Below are 18,750 nucleotides of genomic sequence, written 5' to 3'. Positions count from 1 at the left end.
TAGAAGAATTTGTAGCTGGTTTTGGTATTGGAGTCGTATAGTGTCAATGGCGTAAAGGATAGATTTGTATTAACATAACATTACGTTATTGAAGTTTTTAAAAAAATATCGAAGTTACATGAAATTTATTAGATGTTTTAGAAATTTTCCTGTCATTTCCAAACGTTAGTTAAAATATTAATATATGACGTCAAGTATGGTATTCTTTGATTCGTATATAATCAGAGTATTTGACGACTGGAATATTTTTTGTAGCAGTGGTAAAGTTACTCCTGACATTGAAAAGAATCCAGGAAGGTTCGCTGTAAACTGTGCGCTAGAGAAGAATAAAAAAGACGAATAGAATTAAAAAGAAACTGAAAAAATTCATTCATTTAAGAAAGATCAACGTTTGAAGACAAGAAAAATACACAGATAAAAAGAATTAAAATTAAGAAACGTTTCATATTCGAAGAATAAGTAACCAGGATTCAAAGCGAAAAAAGGCGCGGGAATGTAATGAAATAAAAAAGTGAAGAACGTCCAACAATATTGTATTTCTACCTGCTGCTCCGTTGAAACGATAGTTGTCCCGTCTTTCGTAATGGTAGTAAGGTACGTGAAGGTGGTGGTACATGTCTTAGTGACAAATTCATTCGGTTTATCTTGTGGAAGCATCATGACGACAGCATCGGACAATGTCAGCGTAGGCTGTGGCACCGAGTTCTCCCATCGTAATGCTGGCGTTGGTCCAGCAACGATCACTTCGACTCCGTTTGACATGACACGCGTGGCTAGGTTTAACCTTCGACCTTCTTCATCTTTCCCTTCGTGCTCTCCTGTCATTACAATTCCACGATCAAAAGATTACGATGTGATAAATGAATATTAAAACTTCCACTTCGACAATGTAAAATTATTATTTAGCTACTTATACAATAGAAATAAATACATCTGAAATAAACGTGAAATAACTTAGAAGATTTACAAGAGAGTATATGTACGCCTGAATAATTATGCTCTTCACGGCGGATCTGTTGGCTGGCAACGGTTATTCAGGCGTTAGAACATAAACGGTCACTGTACACGATTAAAACGTGTTTTAGAAGAAACAAAAAATATACAGAATAGACTACAGGAATAAAACAAACGATAAGGAATTGTAGTATGTACAAGATCAGACTTCATTTACAAGTATGTACAGTTCACTCAAGAGTTCTATTGTACAGAAAACAATTTAGATTGCCATAAGCCAATCCAAGTGAGACTCGGAAGAGCGTCTGTACAGTCTCGAACGTGCTAGGCGCGCGAGAAAAGATATCATATTAGTCTAAAGAAGAATATTACTTTTTACATCGATCGGCTAGTGTCCTGAACAAATTGTTCTTCAAATATTATCAGTTCTATGATTTCAGAATTTACTCAACTCGATTATCTCGTTGTTACATCGTATACCTTTGTTATTTCTGTATATGTACATTTTTTGTAATTAACACATTGTCAATATTTTACAAAATACCTTTCATTTACATTATATTATAAAGTAACTTTTTCTACTTCTATATAATTTCAAAAATCAATTTTTTATAGTGACTCGAAAAATCACAGTCACGATTTTCACTTCAAATTTTTACATACATTCAAAAATCTTCCAATTCTCCTTAATTGGCAAGGCGTTAAATACAGATTTTAGAAAAATCATATTCATGATCTTCATTTTTTATTTCTACGCACCACTATTCTTCATTACATTGGTAATGCATCAACAATTCCAAAAAAAAGTGGGAAGAGAAAATAGGAAAAAATAGTAAAGAAATCTTTGAAAGATCGCAAAAAAAGTTCTAAAAGTACTACGAATCAGTTCAGGACACTGGAAGATCGTGGATAGAGAAGGCTTATCGCAGAGCTAGTTGTAGCTACTCACCAGCAGCGGGCACCGGGCTATACACAGACGAAACGGCGTGCGCTGACGACTCCACGGTAGGAGTGACAGTCACCGTGACGGGCACCGTCAATGTAAGCGTCGTCACTCTCGGTCGGACCGTCGTCGAGGACGTTACTTTCGTCTCCAGTCCATTCAGTTGCGTCACTACGTACGTATACGTCCTAAGTCTCGTCGATGTCACCACTGTCTCTGTATAATAAATGCTCGTGCTCGGTTCTAAATCTGGTGTTTCGGACCTGGTCTCGTGCTCCACGTGAACCGGTTTCGATGGCAGTATCTCAGGGAAATCTGGCCTCGACAGGGACAAATAAAGATCGTCGGCTAATCCTGCCTCGATTTCCTCGGGGGTCGGTGACGAGATCGACGTCGTTACCGAGTCAATGCTGGACGTCGTCTCGAGAACCATCGAGGTCCTCTTCGAGTCTGACAACGACGTATATTCGACTCCTAGGGGAATCACGCTTGGGATCTCGGAGTTATCCAAGTAGCTAAGGGTACTGGAGTCGTACGACGTCGATTGGGACGTTTCTAAAGGCAGGACGCTGGTGAAATCGGGGTACTCGTCGAAGAAAATTGTCGTAGCAGACGAGATGATTTCGGTAATCGATGGTATGGGCTGCACTGTCAGGTTCTCTTCATTTTCCTCGAGTTTTGGTGTGGTTTCTGGAACTTGTTTCTGGGTAGTGATATCTATCATGTCTGGGAAGGATCTTTCAGTTTCTGGCCTTGAACTTGGGTCGAGTGTGATACTAGGGTGGCTATCGGGAATTTGTGTGTCTTTCTTGGGAACGTCTTCAATTTTGGGAACGTCTTCGACTTTGGGAGAGTCTTCGTATTTGGTTTGAATCACCGTGACTTGGGGTTCGATCTCTTTTTTGACAGGATCTTCAGAGTCTTTTGACACAGATTCCTTGGGATCAATTTCGATTATGGTGGTATTTGATTTTGTGTCTTTCTCGAGGGAATCTTCACTGTCTTTCAGTGAAATGTCTTCAGGTTCGGGTGAAATAGTTGCAACGTGAGCTTCAATATCTTTTTCGAGTGATTCTTCGTTTGAAGAATTTTCAGATTCCGATTTAAATTCACTAGGCAGCGAAGGGTGTTCAGTACTACTATGTTCTTCTTCCTTATTGATTATTGTAATCTCTTTATCAGAAACTGTAGTTGTCTGTACTTCTTCAGGAACACTAATCACTGTCGTTTCTTCCATAAATGTCGTAGTCTCTATCATTTCTGTCGTTGTACGGTCTTCTTCCCCATCCTCTTTCTCATCTTCATTAATCCCAGGATAAACAGTCGTTCCAACTTCTTCTGATCTCTCTTCCAAACTCATCTGCGTCGTAGTAATTTCTTCTCCCTCTTGTCCTGACTTTTCAGTTGTCAAAGACTCAGATTTCTCTTCTTCTTTCAAATTAGTTGACTCTGTACTTTCATGATCAGCGACACTATGTGAAACTTCTTCGGGCTTTTCTAGCGTTGGTTCCTCTTTCTCTGACAAATCAGGAGCTGCAGACATGCTTGAAGTGTCCTCTTTATTCAAACCATCCTCAATTTTCGTAGATTTAGTCGTCGTTAGAATATCTTCATTCTCAGAATCATTCTTCTCACTTTCAGTCGTGGTATCAGTATATTCATCTTCGTATTCTTCATACTCATCGTCAGACGCAGGGAGGAAGAAATTATCAGTGATAATGACAGGTGAACTCACACTACTCTCTTCTATAACTTTCGGTTCAGTTTCCTCGGTCATAGTTCCAATCTCATCTGGCTTCTTATCAATTATATTAGGAGATTCCTTTAGCTCAGGCGTGTCTGTCGAACTAACATCCTCCTTACTTTCGATCTCAACCTCATCTGGTTTCTTATCGATTATATTAGGAGGTTCCTTCAATTCAGGGATATCTGTCGAACTAACATCCTCCTTACTTTCAATCTCAACCTCATCCGGTTTGCTATCGATAACATCGGGCGGTTCCTTTAACTCAGGTGTGGCAGTCGAACTAACACTTTCTTCGTTCACCTCTTCTTTACCTTCATCCTCCTCGGAGAACTCTTCATCGTATTCAGAAGATGGGGCAGTGAAGAATCCAGTCGTGATAATAGCGAAACTAGGCGTAGGTTGCAGCGGTCTAACAGCGACCAATTTTTTTCTAGTGATTCTTACTCTTCTTTCGCTGCTCGCAGGCGAAACGGTAGTCGACGCAATCTTTCTACGTCTAGTAATAGTCACTTTATGTCTTCCAATCTCTGGTTTGAAACTATCAGATTCCAAATCATTGTGAATGGTGTTAGCTAATCCCAATGACCTCACTCTAGTCACCACGATCCTCCGCGGCGTATGACTCGCCACAGTCAATTGATTCTGAGCAGGATTCTCAATCTTGGACGAAATAGGACGCAATCTTCTGACTACCGTTAGCTTATGCTGCCTTCCACTCTTTCTGACCACAGGGACGCGAATTCTGACGCGTTTTCTAGGCGTTTCTTCGAGGTAATCGTCGTTAATCTCTGGAGCGAGATTCCTAGCGTTCTCTCGGGGCGATTTGCTAGCGAAGTCGCTGGTTAGTCGGTAGAAGTCGTCGTGGTAGTAGTCATCTGAAAAGGCGACGTGTCTCTCGCTTGCGTGCACGCACTTGTGATCCTTCGCCATGGAGTACATTCAGGGCATGTGTGTGTGAGTTACAGCAAATGTAGGGCAGCCGTGAGCAACAGGCGGGGGTTTCGTCTCGAGTGTTAGGCGAGTCATCCGAGGTGGGGTTAAACAACAAGACAGATCATCGTGTATCAGACACATCCCACCCTTGTTCGTTTTCGTGCACTTAGTAGAGCCGGGTGTTATCGATCTATCACGCGATCCATGGGCAAAATCGCGTCGATCCGACAAATACCAGAGACAAAGAGAGTACCATGCGTCGCGTGTAGACTTTATCGCGTGTGGGCGCGCGTGCGGCGGCGGATTCGAGGCTGTATTAGTAGACTGGACCAGTGGAGGACCATATCAAAGGATAGAATCGGAGGGAAGATAAAAAGAAGAAAGATTGGGGAAGAGCGAACAGGGCGTGAGATGGGCATGATAGAATGATGGATCATTGTCGATCAACCGAAGCTGCGAGCTTTATTTTTCTTCTTTCACGAAGGACTTCCTTTCTTCCGTGAACAATCCTCCGGAAGAATTCGATCTATGGTACATCATATGTATATCGTGATTGTTGTGGAATTCCTGCACGAAAATGCAGACAAAATACGAACCCGCGAAAGGTTCATCAAAGGTCATCAGCTTCGGTCTAGGTGGGCTTCTCATAATGGATCTCGTAGATGGGCTTACATATTAATTAATCGAATGACAACAGTTAAGAGTAGAAGAGGGGAAGGATTATCTAAAGTGTGTGTATTTGAGGGTTAGGTGTGGATGGACGTGGAAATGTGCCGTCCTACGTCACCCACTACGCTCTCGAGACTTTGTGTCGGCGCATGCGCTTCTAGCGAGTCCACACTTCCCGCCAGAACCGTGATGTCTTCCGATCCCTCGTGCAACGACGGTGGGATCGAGGGTCGAACCTCAACGACTAAATCCTCCCCGGTGTCTCGTCGTCTTCGAGACGTATCGCTTACTTTCACGGTGCTCAGAACAGTACTGAACTCTCCTGGCCGTCTCCCAGAAACGTATAACGTCACTACGCTAGATTCCTCTCTAGCCGCACTAGAATGATCCTCTTTCCTATCGTTCGCTTTACCGCGACCATTTCTAGACCTGGAAGGCTTCTGATACTCCTGAACGTCATCTTCTTCGTCGGAATACTCATAATTATCGTGTTTATAATCCAAGTCAGCTGGCTGATGCCTTCTCTCCACCTCTCCAGGCAAAGTATTGCTCTGAGTGAATGGAGGAGCAGCGAACAAAGGATCCAGCAAAGGATTAGCGTTCTTTTGTGGTTGAGGCTGCTGAAGTAACAGTAACAATGAGTTCAAATTCGCCGCTGGCAACGCTGCAGTAGGTGTAACCACCACTGTATCCGTGATGAACTCTGTAGCAGTCACCACATCTGTCGAAGTATCCACCAAGGTTGTTAGAATCTCCTTGCCCCGGAAAGTGAGTGGGATCACGGTACTCTGCTGCTTAGTGATCGTAGTAACGTACGAAGTCGTACGCGTATTATACTGAGTAGACGGTGTACCTTGAGACTGCAGCAGAGGGTTTGCCTGACCTAATTGACCGAGGAGCAACTGCGATAGAAGGATGTTCGCGAGAGGCGCATTTCCAGGGAGAGAAGGTTGCACCGTGGAGACCACGTTCTCTACAGAATAGACTGTGGTGGGTACAATTACGGATTGAGAGGCTCTACGACCACCTAGTGTGGTTAATGTGTGGGAGACACGAGTGGTGGGCGTCTCGTGGAGCAGGAATCGGGTTACTTCGGTCTGACCTTGAGGATTGGTACCGGTTACCTCGCTAACAATCACCACTAACGGCTTGCCGTCTCCACCTGTCACTGTACTATACTGAGATGGACTTAAAATCTCTGTACTGGGTTGTGCCGTTATTATGTTCCTGTGCTCTGTGATACCATTGTTCACTACGGGAATAGTAACTTCCGTGGGCACGTAATGAGTCACTGTGATCGTTCCATCGAAGTCAGGATACACGGTAGGTGCTTCTCGGATATCTTCTAGAGATCCTCTTGATCTACTAGAAGAACCTCTTCTGCTGCTATTTCTATTGGAGGATCTATTCGAGGAAGTGCGACTAGAAGGAGGTGTTCGTCTTGTACTGGTATTCTCTGACGATTTATTGGAACCGTTTCGTAATCGTGGAGGCCTTACTCGATCTGAATTAGTAGTAGTAGTCGATCTTCCATTTGTCCTGGAATTTGAAGAACTAGGTCTTTTGTAATTCGTCCTGGTAGAAGAAGATCCATCTTTTTCTCTTAAAGTAAACTGTCTACCATTATTTGAAGTTGAAGAAGGTTTTATTCTGGAGGCAACGTTTCTGTCTCCATTATTAGATTGTTTAGACCTATTCCTATTTTTATTTTGACTCGACTCTGTAGACTCTGCAGATGTTTTCTCAGGATTATTAGACTTGGACGTTGGTCTAGTCGCTGTAAGAGACCTTGCACGGTTGTTGTACCGAGCAATAGGTTTGGAACTAGACTTGGAAGTCTCCTCTTTGCTAGACACGTTTTCGCTAGCGTCAGATTTTTCTTCGGACTTCGACGGGCTCTGACTAGGTCTTCTGAATCGACTGGTCAAAGATCTCAACTGACTCGCCTGTCGACGTATTCTTCGTGCTCTGTTAAACGGCCTGATCTGTACAGTGGGTCTGACAGATTTTCCAGACCGACGATTGATTCTATCTTCATGCTCAGATCCTTCGTAATCATTGTCAGCTATTTCTTCCACAGGCTCGTCCTCCAAATTCTCTTCTCCTTCTTCTTCTAGATCTTCGTTTGGTTCTATCTGTTCCTCGATGGGTAATTCCGGCTTTCTCCCAAGTAGACCTCGAGGCGGAAATAACCCCGTGCCACCTTGTCTTGGTCTAGTTGAAATTGGAGCATTTACCCTTCCATTGGTTCTCGTATTAGTCACTTTAGGAACAGTTGGCGAAGTGGCTCTATTTAAATTTCCATTTCTCCGTGTAGTCGTTGGCGGCCTCGGCGTAGTACCAGTTCTGCCGGAATTATTCAAGTTAATAGGTCTACGGAATCTGAGTAAGGGATTCGTGGATCTTCTCGAAGATTCTGTGGTCGTCTGCAAAGGTGTCGTCACGGTCTCCCCATCTTCTATATCCTCTGTATAAGGCGTCTCCTCGGTCACCAACGTAGTCGTAGTGAATTCATTAGCATCGTTCTCTTGGTCGTCGTGTTTAACCGTAGCCTGACCTCTTGACAAGGTAGACGAAGGTCTGATTGGTGATCTATATCTAGTAGAGACTCCAGGATAAACTGAGCTTGAGGCACGAGATGCAACTCTGGCTGAAGATCCTCTAATCGACGTAGGTCCTCTTCTGTTTCCTTGGAAAACAGAGGATGGAGATATTCTAGATTGAGCTCTGCCTCTGGTACTTCCAGTTATAGTTGATGCATAACTACTAGCTGTATTTGGTGAACCTCTTCTTCCTGAGAACCTCCTAGAACCTGACTGAGACAACGTAGAAGAGTATGGACCTATTGGTGAACTGACTCGACCTCTAGAAGATGCGAATCTATTTCCTTTTCCAGCCAAGGTCGCAGTTATTGTGGGTGTTATGTCTGTCCTGGTAATCGTCGTTGCACCCTGAGCACCCTTTCTTTTGGGATTAAACGTGGGTCTGTTTCTGGAAGCGAATGGTCTGATCACTGGAGTGAAAGTTCTTTTTCTAGTAGAAAAGGTCAGTCTAGATTTCTTCTTGGAACTTTGTCCATCTTCCCCTTCTTCATCCTCTTCTTCACTCTCCTCATTCTGTTCTGAGTCTTCGTCTTGTTCCGGGGATTCCGTCGTTGGGTCTTCCGATAAGGAAGATTGAATGACAGCAGGCGAAGGTGAGATTTCTGCGATTTGAGTTGGTTTGCCAGGTGGCAGAGTGGAAGTAGGCGCGATGTTTGCCGTTGGAGTCGAAGATAGAAAACTGGATGTGCTTTCTATGATCTGAGCGTATCTACCTTCGATACTGGTTCCAATCACCTTAGATTGATAGAATGTCGTAGTTCCATTATTCGCAATTTGACCTTGAATTAATCTAACCAAACCAGTTCTGTGACCTTGAGTAGGTAAAATAGTCGCTTTCCTCTCTTCGTTAATCTTCGTACTCGAAGTACTTTCGATAACCTTCGCATAAAGACCATCAAACAAAGTTCCAATCTGCTTTGTCGTAAAATAAATAGTAGTAATCTCATCGGCGTCTACCACGATACCCTTGTTCATCGATAAAATTCCTGTTGGTAGGACTGGAGTAACTACGGACGAAGGCAGAGGCGGTGTCTCTACTCTTGTCGAGCTTTCTACAACCTGAGCGTACAATCCATTGATATATGTACCATGAACATCAGTCATAAAATGAGTAGTGATTCCATCATTTACTTGACTTGACCTGATCGTCGAGATTAAACCAATTTTTGGAAGTTCAGTAGGTTTTGCGGGAATGACTGGTTTCTCTTCGGTGGCTAAAGTTTGTTTAAACACTGATCCATCAATTGCTCTTCCTGTTGCCACTTGTGAAGTTGCAAGGACATCAGGAACAGAGACACTAGTGACAGTCTCCAATCTGCTATTCAAAATAGTCTCATTACCAATGTAAGAAGTCGTGAAATATGTGTAAGTAGTATAATAAGTGGTAGGTTCAGGTGAAATTGTAGTTGATTGTAGAACATTCTCAGAAGATGGAGTAGTAATATCTTTGGAACTTGTAGTTTCTGATTCCTCAGCTTTCGAATTTTCAATAGGAACGACGACTGAGGGCGTCACTTCATTGTCGGCAGTGATTTTGGATTCTTTTTCGCTAGATTGGCTGTCTTCTATGTTTGTCGTCGTTGGCCTGTAAGTCATGATCACGCCTAACTCTACGGTAGGCGTAGGTGCTACACCCGGTGTCATAACATTGCTGACAGTCTCTTCTCGACTGGTAGTGACAGTGTCGCCTCCTCTGTAGAATGTAGTCCAATAAGTGAACGTCGTGAAATACGTAACTGGCAGTGTGCTCGTTTCTTCAGGGATCACAGCTGTTGGCCTAATTGTCTCTGTGACTACATTTGTAACTGTTTCTAGACGGCTAACTATGTTAGATTCGTCACCTTTGTACATCGTTGTAAAATAAGTAAAGGTAGTATAACTTGTTTGAAGTAGAAGAGTTGGTGCTGGCTCTACGTCGTGATGATTAGATTCTGAAAGCTCCTGGTCTTCAGGAACTGCGTTTCTTTTATCCATCACGTCTAGAACGGTACCACTTCCAGCACTGGAAGAAGATACGACATCAGTGATCATAGAGCCCAAGATTTCGCCTTCCATTGGTGGATTTGGCGTCACTTGCGCGTTCACTTCAAAACCGCGAAACAAATTTTCTGTAGTCGATTGTTCTTCCAAAGTGTCTGAATCCTCTGTCGTAGTTTCTTTAGTTTCAGGCGCATTCGTGGTTTCCTCAGTTTTACTGTTTCCTTGTTGTTGTACCCTTTTGGCAAGAAGGAGCGCTTCTTCTTGAGACTTCTGTCTCTGAATAGCTTCCAAATAGGCCAAGATCTCCGGTGGAACGGCTGGTTTATTGGCTGGTTCCTCTCTAGGTGTAGTTGGTCGCTCTGTTTCTTGAATAACAGGCACCACAGCTGTTGGTTGAATGGTCTCAGTGACTACATTGGTGAACACCTCTGTCCTTGTTTCAATCTCTGTTTCATCATCAACAAAGATTGTGGTGAAGTAAGTGTAAGTTGTATAATAAGTTTTGATCTGTTCCTTTACTTCTTGAGTGGGTAAGGCTGGAGTTGGACTTGGTTCAATGTCAGGTATCGTGTGTTTGGTGTCTTCAAATTCCTTAACAGTTGTTCCCGGTTCTGTTGGAATATTCTGATCAGTAGTAGTATCTTGTTCTTGCAACGTGGTAAGAATGTCTTCCGTCGTTTGTTCCATAGTCGTTGGATACTTTTCAGTCCCTTCTTCATGTTCAGGAGTAGTCGAAGGCAAAATTTTATCCGAAATTTTGGTTGGTGATATCAAACTGGACTCATCCTTCTCAAACAATCCAGCAACCACTGCAGACACTCCATTAGGTCCAACAGTCTGAGTAATCACATTTGTTTCAACGACTTCTCTACTAGAAATACTCGAAGTGCTTTCCTGGAAGTACGTCGTCAGATAAGTATACGTAGTGTACAGGGTCTTGAATATCAGCTCTATCTCTTCATCCTGCTTCGTTGTTTGCTCTTCTTCCAATGCAGTGATCGAAACAGGAGCTGTCCTTGTCGTCACAGGTTCAGGCAACGTCGTTTGAAGAATCGGAGACGCAGTTTCACTAGGCAGAATCAACTCTGTCAGATAGGTAACGTCAGAAGACACTACTTCATTAGAAATAACGGAAGTTGTAGTTTCATCGCCTTTCGGTACGAAGAAAGTAGTGAAGTAAGTGAACGTCTTATACACTGTGGAAGGAAGTAGCCTGGTAGCCAAAGTAATCTTACCTTCCTGCTCAAATTCGTGCTCCTTGTGATTCTGATGACCAAGATCGTTCTTCGAGCTGCCACCCTTGATACTACGACCTTGAGGGTCCCCAGGAACAATATCATTAGGAATTTCATCATCTAACGTTGGAGCAGCCGATTCCGTGGTACCAAGAACTCTTCTAGCACTCTCCAAAATATCTTTCAAGGTCGTTAATACGCTATCAGTGGTGTCTTTAATAGGAGTGGTCAGTTCGTTCATTTCTGGAAGAGATTCCTCGCTCGTAGCAATTACCCTTGGTGTAGTACCAGTCGTTATTTCAAATGTAGTGTCCTGTTCATGTTCAGGCTCTTCAGTGGCAGTCGTTCCATAATCTACGGTAGTATCTTCGGCATCGTAAGTCGCAGTGGCTTCGTCAGGGAAAAAGTACACGTTCGACGACGTATGTATAATCTGAGCGTAATTTGTACCAATGTATGTTCCATAAATTAAACTCTTATAGTGAGTGGTAGTGCCATCAAGGGAAGTAGTAGAGTCTACAACTTTTAGAAGTCCTGTAGGTTTTAACGAGCCAGTTTCGACATCTGGTATTAAAAGAAGAGGCTCCGTAGATGTTGTTGAAGATTCTACTTCGAAATCTTCGGTGACACTTGGCTGAATATTAGCTCTGTTAATGGCGTCTAACAAAGGATCGCCTGTTTCGCTTTTTGGATCAGATTTACGTCCAGGATGTTGCTTGGTCTTCTCTTGACCAGTGACCACGCTGGTTGGCCTGATCTTTACTACTGCGATTCCGTCGTCAGGTCTCAAGGTCGCATCTCCTTTGATCGTAGTAGCCGGGCGACCGACTGGAGCTGGTGACGTACTTGGAGAGAAAACTATGACAGTTTCGCCTACAGTCGTAGTGAATTCAGCGAAACCATGGTACGTTACAGTAGCCAGAGGCTTTATGTCTAATTTCTTGAGTGTAGAAGGAGCTTTTGGCTGAGGTTTAAAGATTTTAGGCGCTCGAGGTCTGAAACTCTTAGGTTGATCGTCTTCAAAATTGTTCGCGACATATTCATGAGTAACAGTGTACGTAGGAAGATTATCCGCTGGCCTGACCTTAGCAGGTTTGAATCTCTGCGAATCTGACCCTAATTCTCTTCTGCTAAATATATCATTCTCCCTGGATAACTCGTCCAATTTCGTTGACGATTTTCCTTCGCTACTTTGATTCCCAGAATCTCTCTCCTGATTTTCCTCCAATTTAGATTCTTCGATATCCCTTAATGCTTTGATGGGTGCGTTGTCGAGAGCTACTTTCAGCTGCCAATCGTCGTCAGAGGTTCTCGAGGGATAAACCACATAAGGTGTAGGTGAATCTGGTGCTGGTTCCTTATCGTAGAATACTCTGCTAGACGTAGATAATATTCTAGCGTACAGACGACCGTTGTCCAACGTGGTACCGAGTACCTGAGTAGCGAACTCCGTGCTGGCTCCATCTTGGACGAAGGTTCGGGCGGTTTTCGTTAATAGACCGACCGGAGGAATGGATTTACCGGGTCGAGCCGAGACTAGGAGGACCGTGGTAACACCTGAGGACGATCATCGAGTATGGAACGAGTCAGGAGGATTTTAGGATCATTCAGAAACACCGGGGACAATCGCCGCACGAGGAGCACGTGTTTCGGTGACCGTTATAATTGATCGATTATCCATGTATAATTGTATTAATAGAGAACAAGAGAATCGTCCAAGTCATGTGGTAAATTCGTTTGAGTCATTCAACAGTCGCAATTATCGTCAGTATTAATTGGTTTCAGTTCGGCCAATCGGTTTTTCATTCGTTCATATGTGTACATATATATAGTTATATAGATATATTTGTTGGTTTATTTGGTTTGATTATTTGTATTTTTAGTTTTAGATAATGTAGGTCGTCGGAGAGACGGAGTGGCGGGCGGACGTTGGAGGCAGACGGCATCCAGTTGTTGAGAAGAGTTGAAGAGGCGAGGAGCAGGCGGGAGCAGTAACAGAAACAGAAAAAAAAGAGACAGACGATCTTAGTGGACGAGTCATCCTGTTGGTATATAGACTATAGAGAGCAACCTGCTACGTCCCCGTTTCTCTACCCTCTGTCCACGAGTATCGATTTCCGATCGTCGCACTGTTCACGGGCCCGAATCATACCGTTTCGTTTCGTTCCGTTTCGTGCTACCGGAAACGGGACTCCGTGAATCAATGCGCGCAGGGAAACGACGATAAGAGGCGCGCCAGACGTTCAAAAGTTGTCCAGTATCGGTATTATGTATATATAATATAATATGTACAGCTCGAGGGACTTGAAAGGGAGTTACAGAGGATCTGTGTTTTGCTCGGTCACAATGAAGCCGTGTCTAATTCGTGCTCGATTTATGGGTCCGTGCGAACCGTGAAACGAATTTCACGTTTCGAATAGTGAAAGTTTCTTCTATGTATCTATAATCGTGTTCATTGTTGATATACTTGTCTCATTTTTGTTTACTGTTTGGTTTTATTCTTTCTTCTTTCGAATCGTTTTGTTAGATTGATTGTCAAATCCCTCGAGACTATATACAGTCTGTAATACGAGATCCTGGACGCGATACTCCTTTGTGGAAAATAATTCTGTTTGTAAGAAGCTCTAAATAAATTTAAGATATGTTTTCAATAGTGGTTCGATTACCTCAAATTTTCTGTGGAAAATTATAAATTATTGCAATTCTAGCGTTCGACGATTCGCCATGATTAGACAGTGATAAATTGCTGAAGGTAGTTTCATATTATAATCACTCTACTTTTCGTATTCGAGAAAGACAACTTTACGCGACCCGTACTGTAATAACGATAACTCGAGAAATAATTTTACCTGGTTCGATAAAAACTGAGCAACAGGCTATTCATTTTGTTAAATTACTTTTAATCTGTCTAAAGCTTTTTACGAAAGCACTTAGTTTGCACAAAGAGATATGGCATCTTCGATCTTGTGTAACAAACTGTATTTTCTGTGAGTCGTTGGTCAGCGATTTTGAGCCCATTTACCCACGGAAACGTAACGCAAGGTGGCATGTACGTGAGAGAAGGGAATAAAGTAGAATTAAAGACAAAGTATTACAAAAAAAAAAAGAGAAAAAAAAGAAAAATAAAGAAAAGACACATAGACAGATAGAAACATGTATGTATTTCGAAATAAGTATAACTTTTGATTATGTACACGGCCGCACCTCGCGTCGACACGCACAATGCAAGTTTTTAGAGACAGAACGATCGGTTTTAACTGTGAGAAGAGAAAGGCCAGACAGCGGAGACGAGAGAGGAAAGCGAAAGAGAGAATCGTTGTTGCCGATAGAATTACGCTCGAACGTGGTACTCGTCGCGAATAATGTAACTATCGAATAATAAGGTTGATGAAATGTATTAATTTCAGGCTACGAAGTCTGTGTTCGAGCGAAATTCTATTGGAGAAAACAGACATGAGTTGGATGCAAGACAGGCACGCTGAGAGGATGAAACGCTCACCTTGCAGATCCCTTTCTATCCTAGATGCTCTCACTTCTGATAGCGATCCTACATCTGTAAATAAACAATTTCTTGATTATTTTCATGAGAAATAAGTTTTTGTACATAATATTAGAATTTATCTTTATTATATCGTATCATACGTATTATGTTGATTGCCTTTAAAGAGATTCGAGCCTTCGTGTAAATTCGTACAAATTTTAGTAATGCTATACTTATTTTGCCAGCATTACAGAGATTTTAGGTATATTATATTTATTATTACGATCAGAACATGTCAATCTTGTTTTCTGTAACAGATTACCCGATTCTGAAAAGTTTACGCGTTCGATATATTCATCAAGGACACTTAATAGCACCCGTAGGAGAAGATGCGGTGGGTGGTGAACGATGATGTTTGCTCGAGAAATTATGTTCGATCAACCTAACGTTCGGTCGATGTCACGTTGTTAAACGCGCAGAAACGAGCAACTACGCGTCACAAATATGTCGTAACAAAAAATACATATACGTAAATGCAGAACAATCGGTAAATAAAACATGAATACGCAAAATTGGTATATTAAAATCAAAGAAATATCGTACTTTAATATTATCTTCCATTCATTTCTCGCTCTATTCCATTTACGTAATTGTAAAAAAACGCAAGAAAAACTAATAATCTCGTAAACGGAAGACAATGGTCGTACGGTGTCGACTTAATGCCATTGAGGTGTCGTTCTTGGAAAACAACCGACGGCAAAGTGTACCGGTTGTTTTAGACTAAGACCTCGAATTGCACGATGCCGGTAAGTAAGTAAACCAGCCAACAGACAAAGACTAGACGACGTCCAAGCGTGTGTTGAACGAAGACCAAAGATCAAATCGGGAATCGTTGTATAAGGCATATACTGTATCCGTATGGGAATGAGAGGAGAAGAGGTCCCAGGCTTCGACGATGCTGAAGATGTCGTCCAGAGGCCGCGACGTACAGTTATCTGACCGACTCCTTTCTTCTTCTCGCGAGAATATTTCCCCTTCCGTCTCGGCTCGTGCCACGTGCACACCGGCTAAATCTACTGGAAACCTTCGCACGCGCGACGTACCGCACGAGGCTTTTCCACTTGGTCGTTTTGTTTTACATAAACGCATCGATATACTGTCGAGGAAAATAGGCCAGTATAGATGTTCATTATGAAACTGAAAGTAAATTCTTTTAATCCATTTCTTCTCTTCTTCTTCCTGACTGTGTCGATGAAAGTAAAGTATAGTGTTTGGTATAACGATATACGTAAAAATCGTTTACGACTTTTGTAGGATTTAAGCATGGACGCAAAATTTTGTGAATTCAGAATTTTTAAACAAAAAGATCATAAAATAATAGATAATCTACTTTACTCTACCACTCACATTGGCTGATTGTCAAACCCTGTATTGAACCAAAGTCTCAAAAATATGAAATCGAAATTAATCGAGATACCTATTAAAAAATCTTGCAACCTGACGATTCCAAATTCTAATATCTTAAATTCGAAATCCTAAATCGCCATTACAAAAATTTTCCACCAGGAAATGATTCGAAATCTTAATATTCACCGAAAATTCGATCGAAAGCGATTTCACCGCCATTGTTTCGAACATTCTTGGACCAAACGAGTCGAGGAAAAATCCAGACAGTCGGCTTGTTTTTCATCGTCGTGTCGTGGTACACCTGCAGGATCCAGCGTCATCTGAGATCAAGCGGATTCTTTTCCACGCTGGTGTTTCATTCATTCGATATACTCGATTTGCCGAGTTCACCGATTTCGCAGAATTTCGTTGGTCTTGAATGGCTATAGTCGCGACCCAGCCTGTTCTACTACCTCTCTCACCTGTTCCATTGGATCGCCGTTAACTTTTAGCGCTATTTGAATTGCTATTACGTCACTGTTAAGTAGGATCAGTCGGGGAATTTGTTCGTCGAGGCAGGATTTATGGCTGGCAATTTCATGCAGAAATAATTTCTTGGATTATCGAGTTTCTGATACTTTCCGGATTCTTGTAACGGATGTAGAAACGAAACTTGACAATTTTCGAAGAATTATTGAATGTTCAGCTTCGTTTGAAACGAAATGAATTCTCTTATTGGAGAGATAATCGATTAATTATTGATTTCCAAAGATCCTGGATATATATTATGAAATGTTCTAGTGGTTTCTTGAAAACTCTACTGCAATCGGCTCGAAAAATTTCTCGTTGTTCGTTGTAATGCGGATTAAATTGTTATCTAATTAATAATCTTAATTATTTTAATTTAATTTAATTATCGACGCACGTGAAAACTTGATATATAAACATTGCATCTTTTACAAATAAACAAAGACAAAGATTTAAATATCATGTTACCTACGTACATGTTGTAAGATTAAATAATATTAAAAATGAATAAAACTCGATTCTACATATGTTGATATCGTTCGAGCAAGCAATATGGCTAGCCGATTCTTTCTGATCGACGATAACAATTGTTTCACTGAAACTTTTTCTACAAGCGCTTTGAGCGGTTTGCATTTATACTCGAGCTCCTTTATTACAACGTTACAATGTCCACAATATTACGGTAAACAGAGCGTGTAAGCTATCCTTCGGTATTACGGCACATGATTACGAAACCCTGGCTACTGACGATACGTATTTGTCGAACGAGATCGATCAGTGATTTCTTTAATTGCCAACTACTCGGTTCTTAACGATCTCCGCGAATTCATTCGGCCGATACTTCACGAAACCATTGGTATAACGATGAAAACGATTTCATAGTTAGTTAGCTCTCTAGAAAACTGCATAAGAATGAATTCTATGGAAATAAAATAATAAAGAGATTGTATTTATACGAAAAATGATAATACATTCTGCTGCGATCTATTATAATTGCCCATTTATGTACGCTTATGTAATTACAAAGGATAATTACTCTAGATTACCACATTAATTCGCCTGGTTGCTTCCTTACATCGTTAATGAGAAGACCACGTTCCAATATTACTTTTCATGCGATTTGAATACTTCTATCACTTGCCGCATTATACTTTTTTATACACTAACCCACTAAAGCATTCTCTATATGAATATTCATAAATAAATTGTTTGTTTCGATTGTGTCGAATATTGCCTACATTTCCTTTATTTATAGTTTTAACGATACGACTAATCTTATGAAAGTATTAATTTCTCCGAAAATCCAGAGAACTTTTTATCTTTCGAAGTAAAAAAGTATGTAACTCCGCGATACTGGAGAGAATACTTCCAATTTCATGCTGAGATCGTTCTAAAGGAAACTGTTATGGTTTCGACACAGGTAACAAACTTTCTTCGTTTTGTTCATGAGACGCGGATTTCCTTCATGAAGGATCGATGAGCATGATCGTTGTCGATCATTGAGCAACAGCATTGCCCCCTTTGGCAGCGACTGCGAAACGGCCCCAGTTGGCCTGAGGCCAGATCGTCGGAGAAAGAAGGGCGACACGAAGTCGACCAGCTGACCCAATGCACCTGGACGAGGATGACCTCGAACCATGAGAGTACGTCGATCTCGATAGATGGACTACCGAGAAGTGGCCACCGGTTGGATAACCGGATGTCATCTCGTTCGGTCATCGTCAATTTTTGACCGTTGGCTTATCATCAATTTGGCGCAATGAACAGTTAAATAAAGAATAAATTAATAAAGAACGGACGGATGAATAAGGTTTCTTTCTTTTGACAGAGTTCTATAGAATTCAGAGAATTAAGAAACGGAACCTAAGAATTAAGAAACGGAACCTAAGAATTAAGAAACTTAATGTAAAAAGAAGAGCGTATTTATCGTCTTGCCTTTACGAGCGAATTTCGCTGCTGAATTCAACGCTAATCAAACGACAAATTCCACCTCTTTTGATTTCGCAGTTACTAAAAACATGGAACTACTTTCAGATTGATGTTGATTTTTGTGAAGATAGAAACACTTATTTTCATCGCGCTGCTTTAACTGTAATCATCCACGTGTGGTATATTACGAGGCAGTATCTACAACGTTAACAATCTTCGTCTGAGAACATGACACGAGCCATCTAATTACAATTCCCGTAATGATTCGCAATAAAAAGAACTTTAGGCTCCAAGATATATGAAATACGATGTAGGTTAAGAAACAAGTGAAATGTCATAACCAAAGGATAACATTCGTTCGC

General features: G+C 41.7%; 1 protein-coding gene across 1 annotated transcript in view; it reads right to left on the bottom strand.

The window, feature by feature from the left end:
• The window catches only part of LOC117210777, a 42,583-nt gene that overhangs the window by 15,967 nt on the left and 7,866 nt on the right, over positions 1-18,750 (bottom strand). Inside the window, exons 2-5 of the mRNA XM_033454104.1 lie at positions 14,564-14,617; positions 5,360-12,621; positions 1,904-4,538; positions 544-818 (exon numbers count right to left, since the gene is read on the bottom strand). Coding sequence (XP_033309995.1) covers positions 544-818; positions 1,904-4,538; positions 5,360-12,621; positions 14,564-14,617 — 10,226 coding nt within the window. The remainder of the gene's footprint in view (positions 1-543; positions 819-1,903; positions 4,539-5,359; positions 12,622-14,563; positions 14,618-18,750) is intronic.

This window comes from Bombus bifarius, unplaced genomic scaffold (assembly GCF_011952205.1).
Source record: "Bombus bifarius isolate JDL3187 unplaced genomic scaffold, Bbif_JDL3187 scf7180000008212, whole genome shotgun sequence".
NCBI classification, from domain to species: domain Eukaryota; kingdom Metazoa; phylum Arthropoda; class Insecta; order Hymenoptera; family Apidae; genus Bombus; species Bombus bifarius.
The sequence above is the reverse complement of the archived record's forward strand: the minus strand, read 5'-3'. Positions and strand labels throughout refer to the sequence as shown.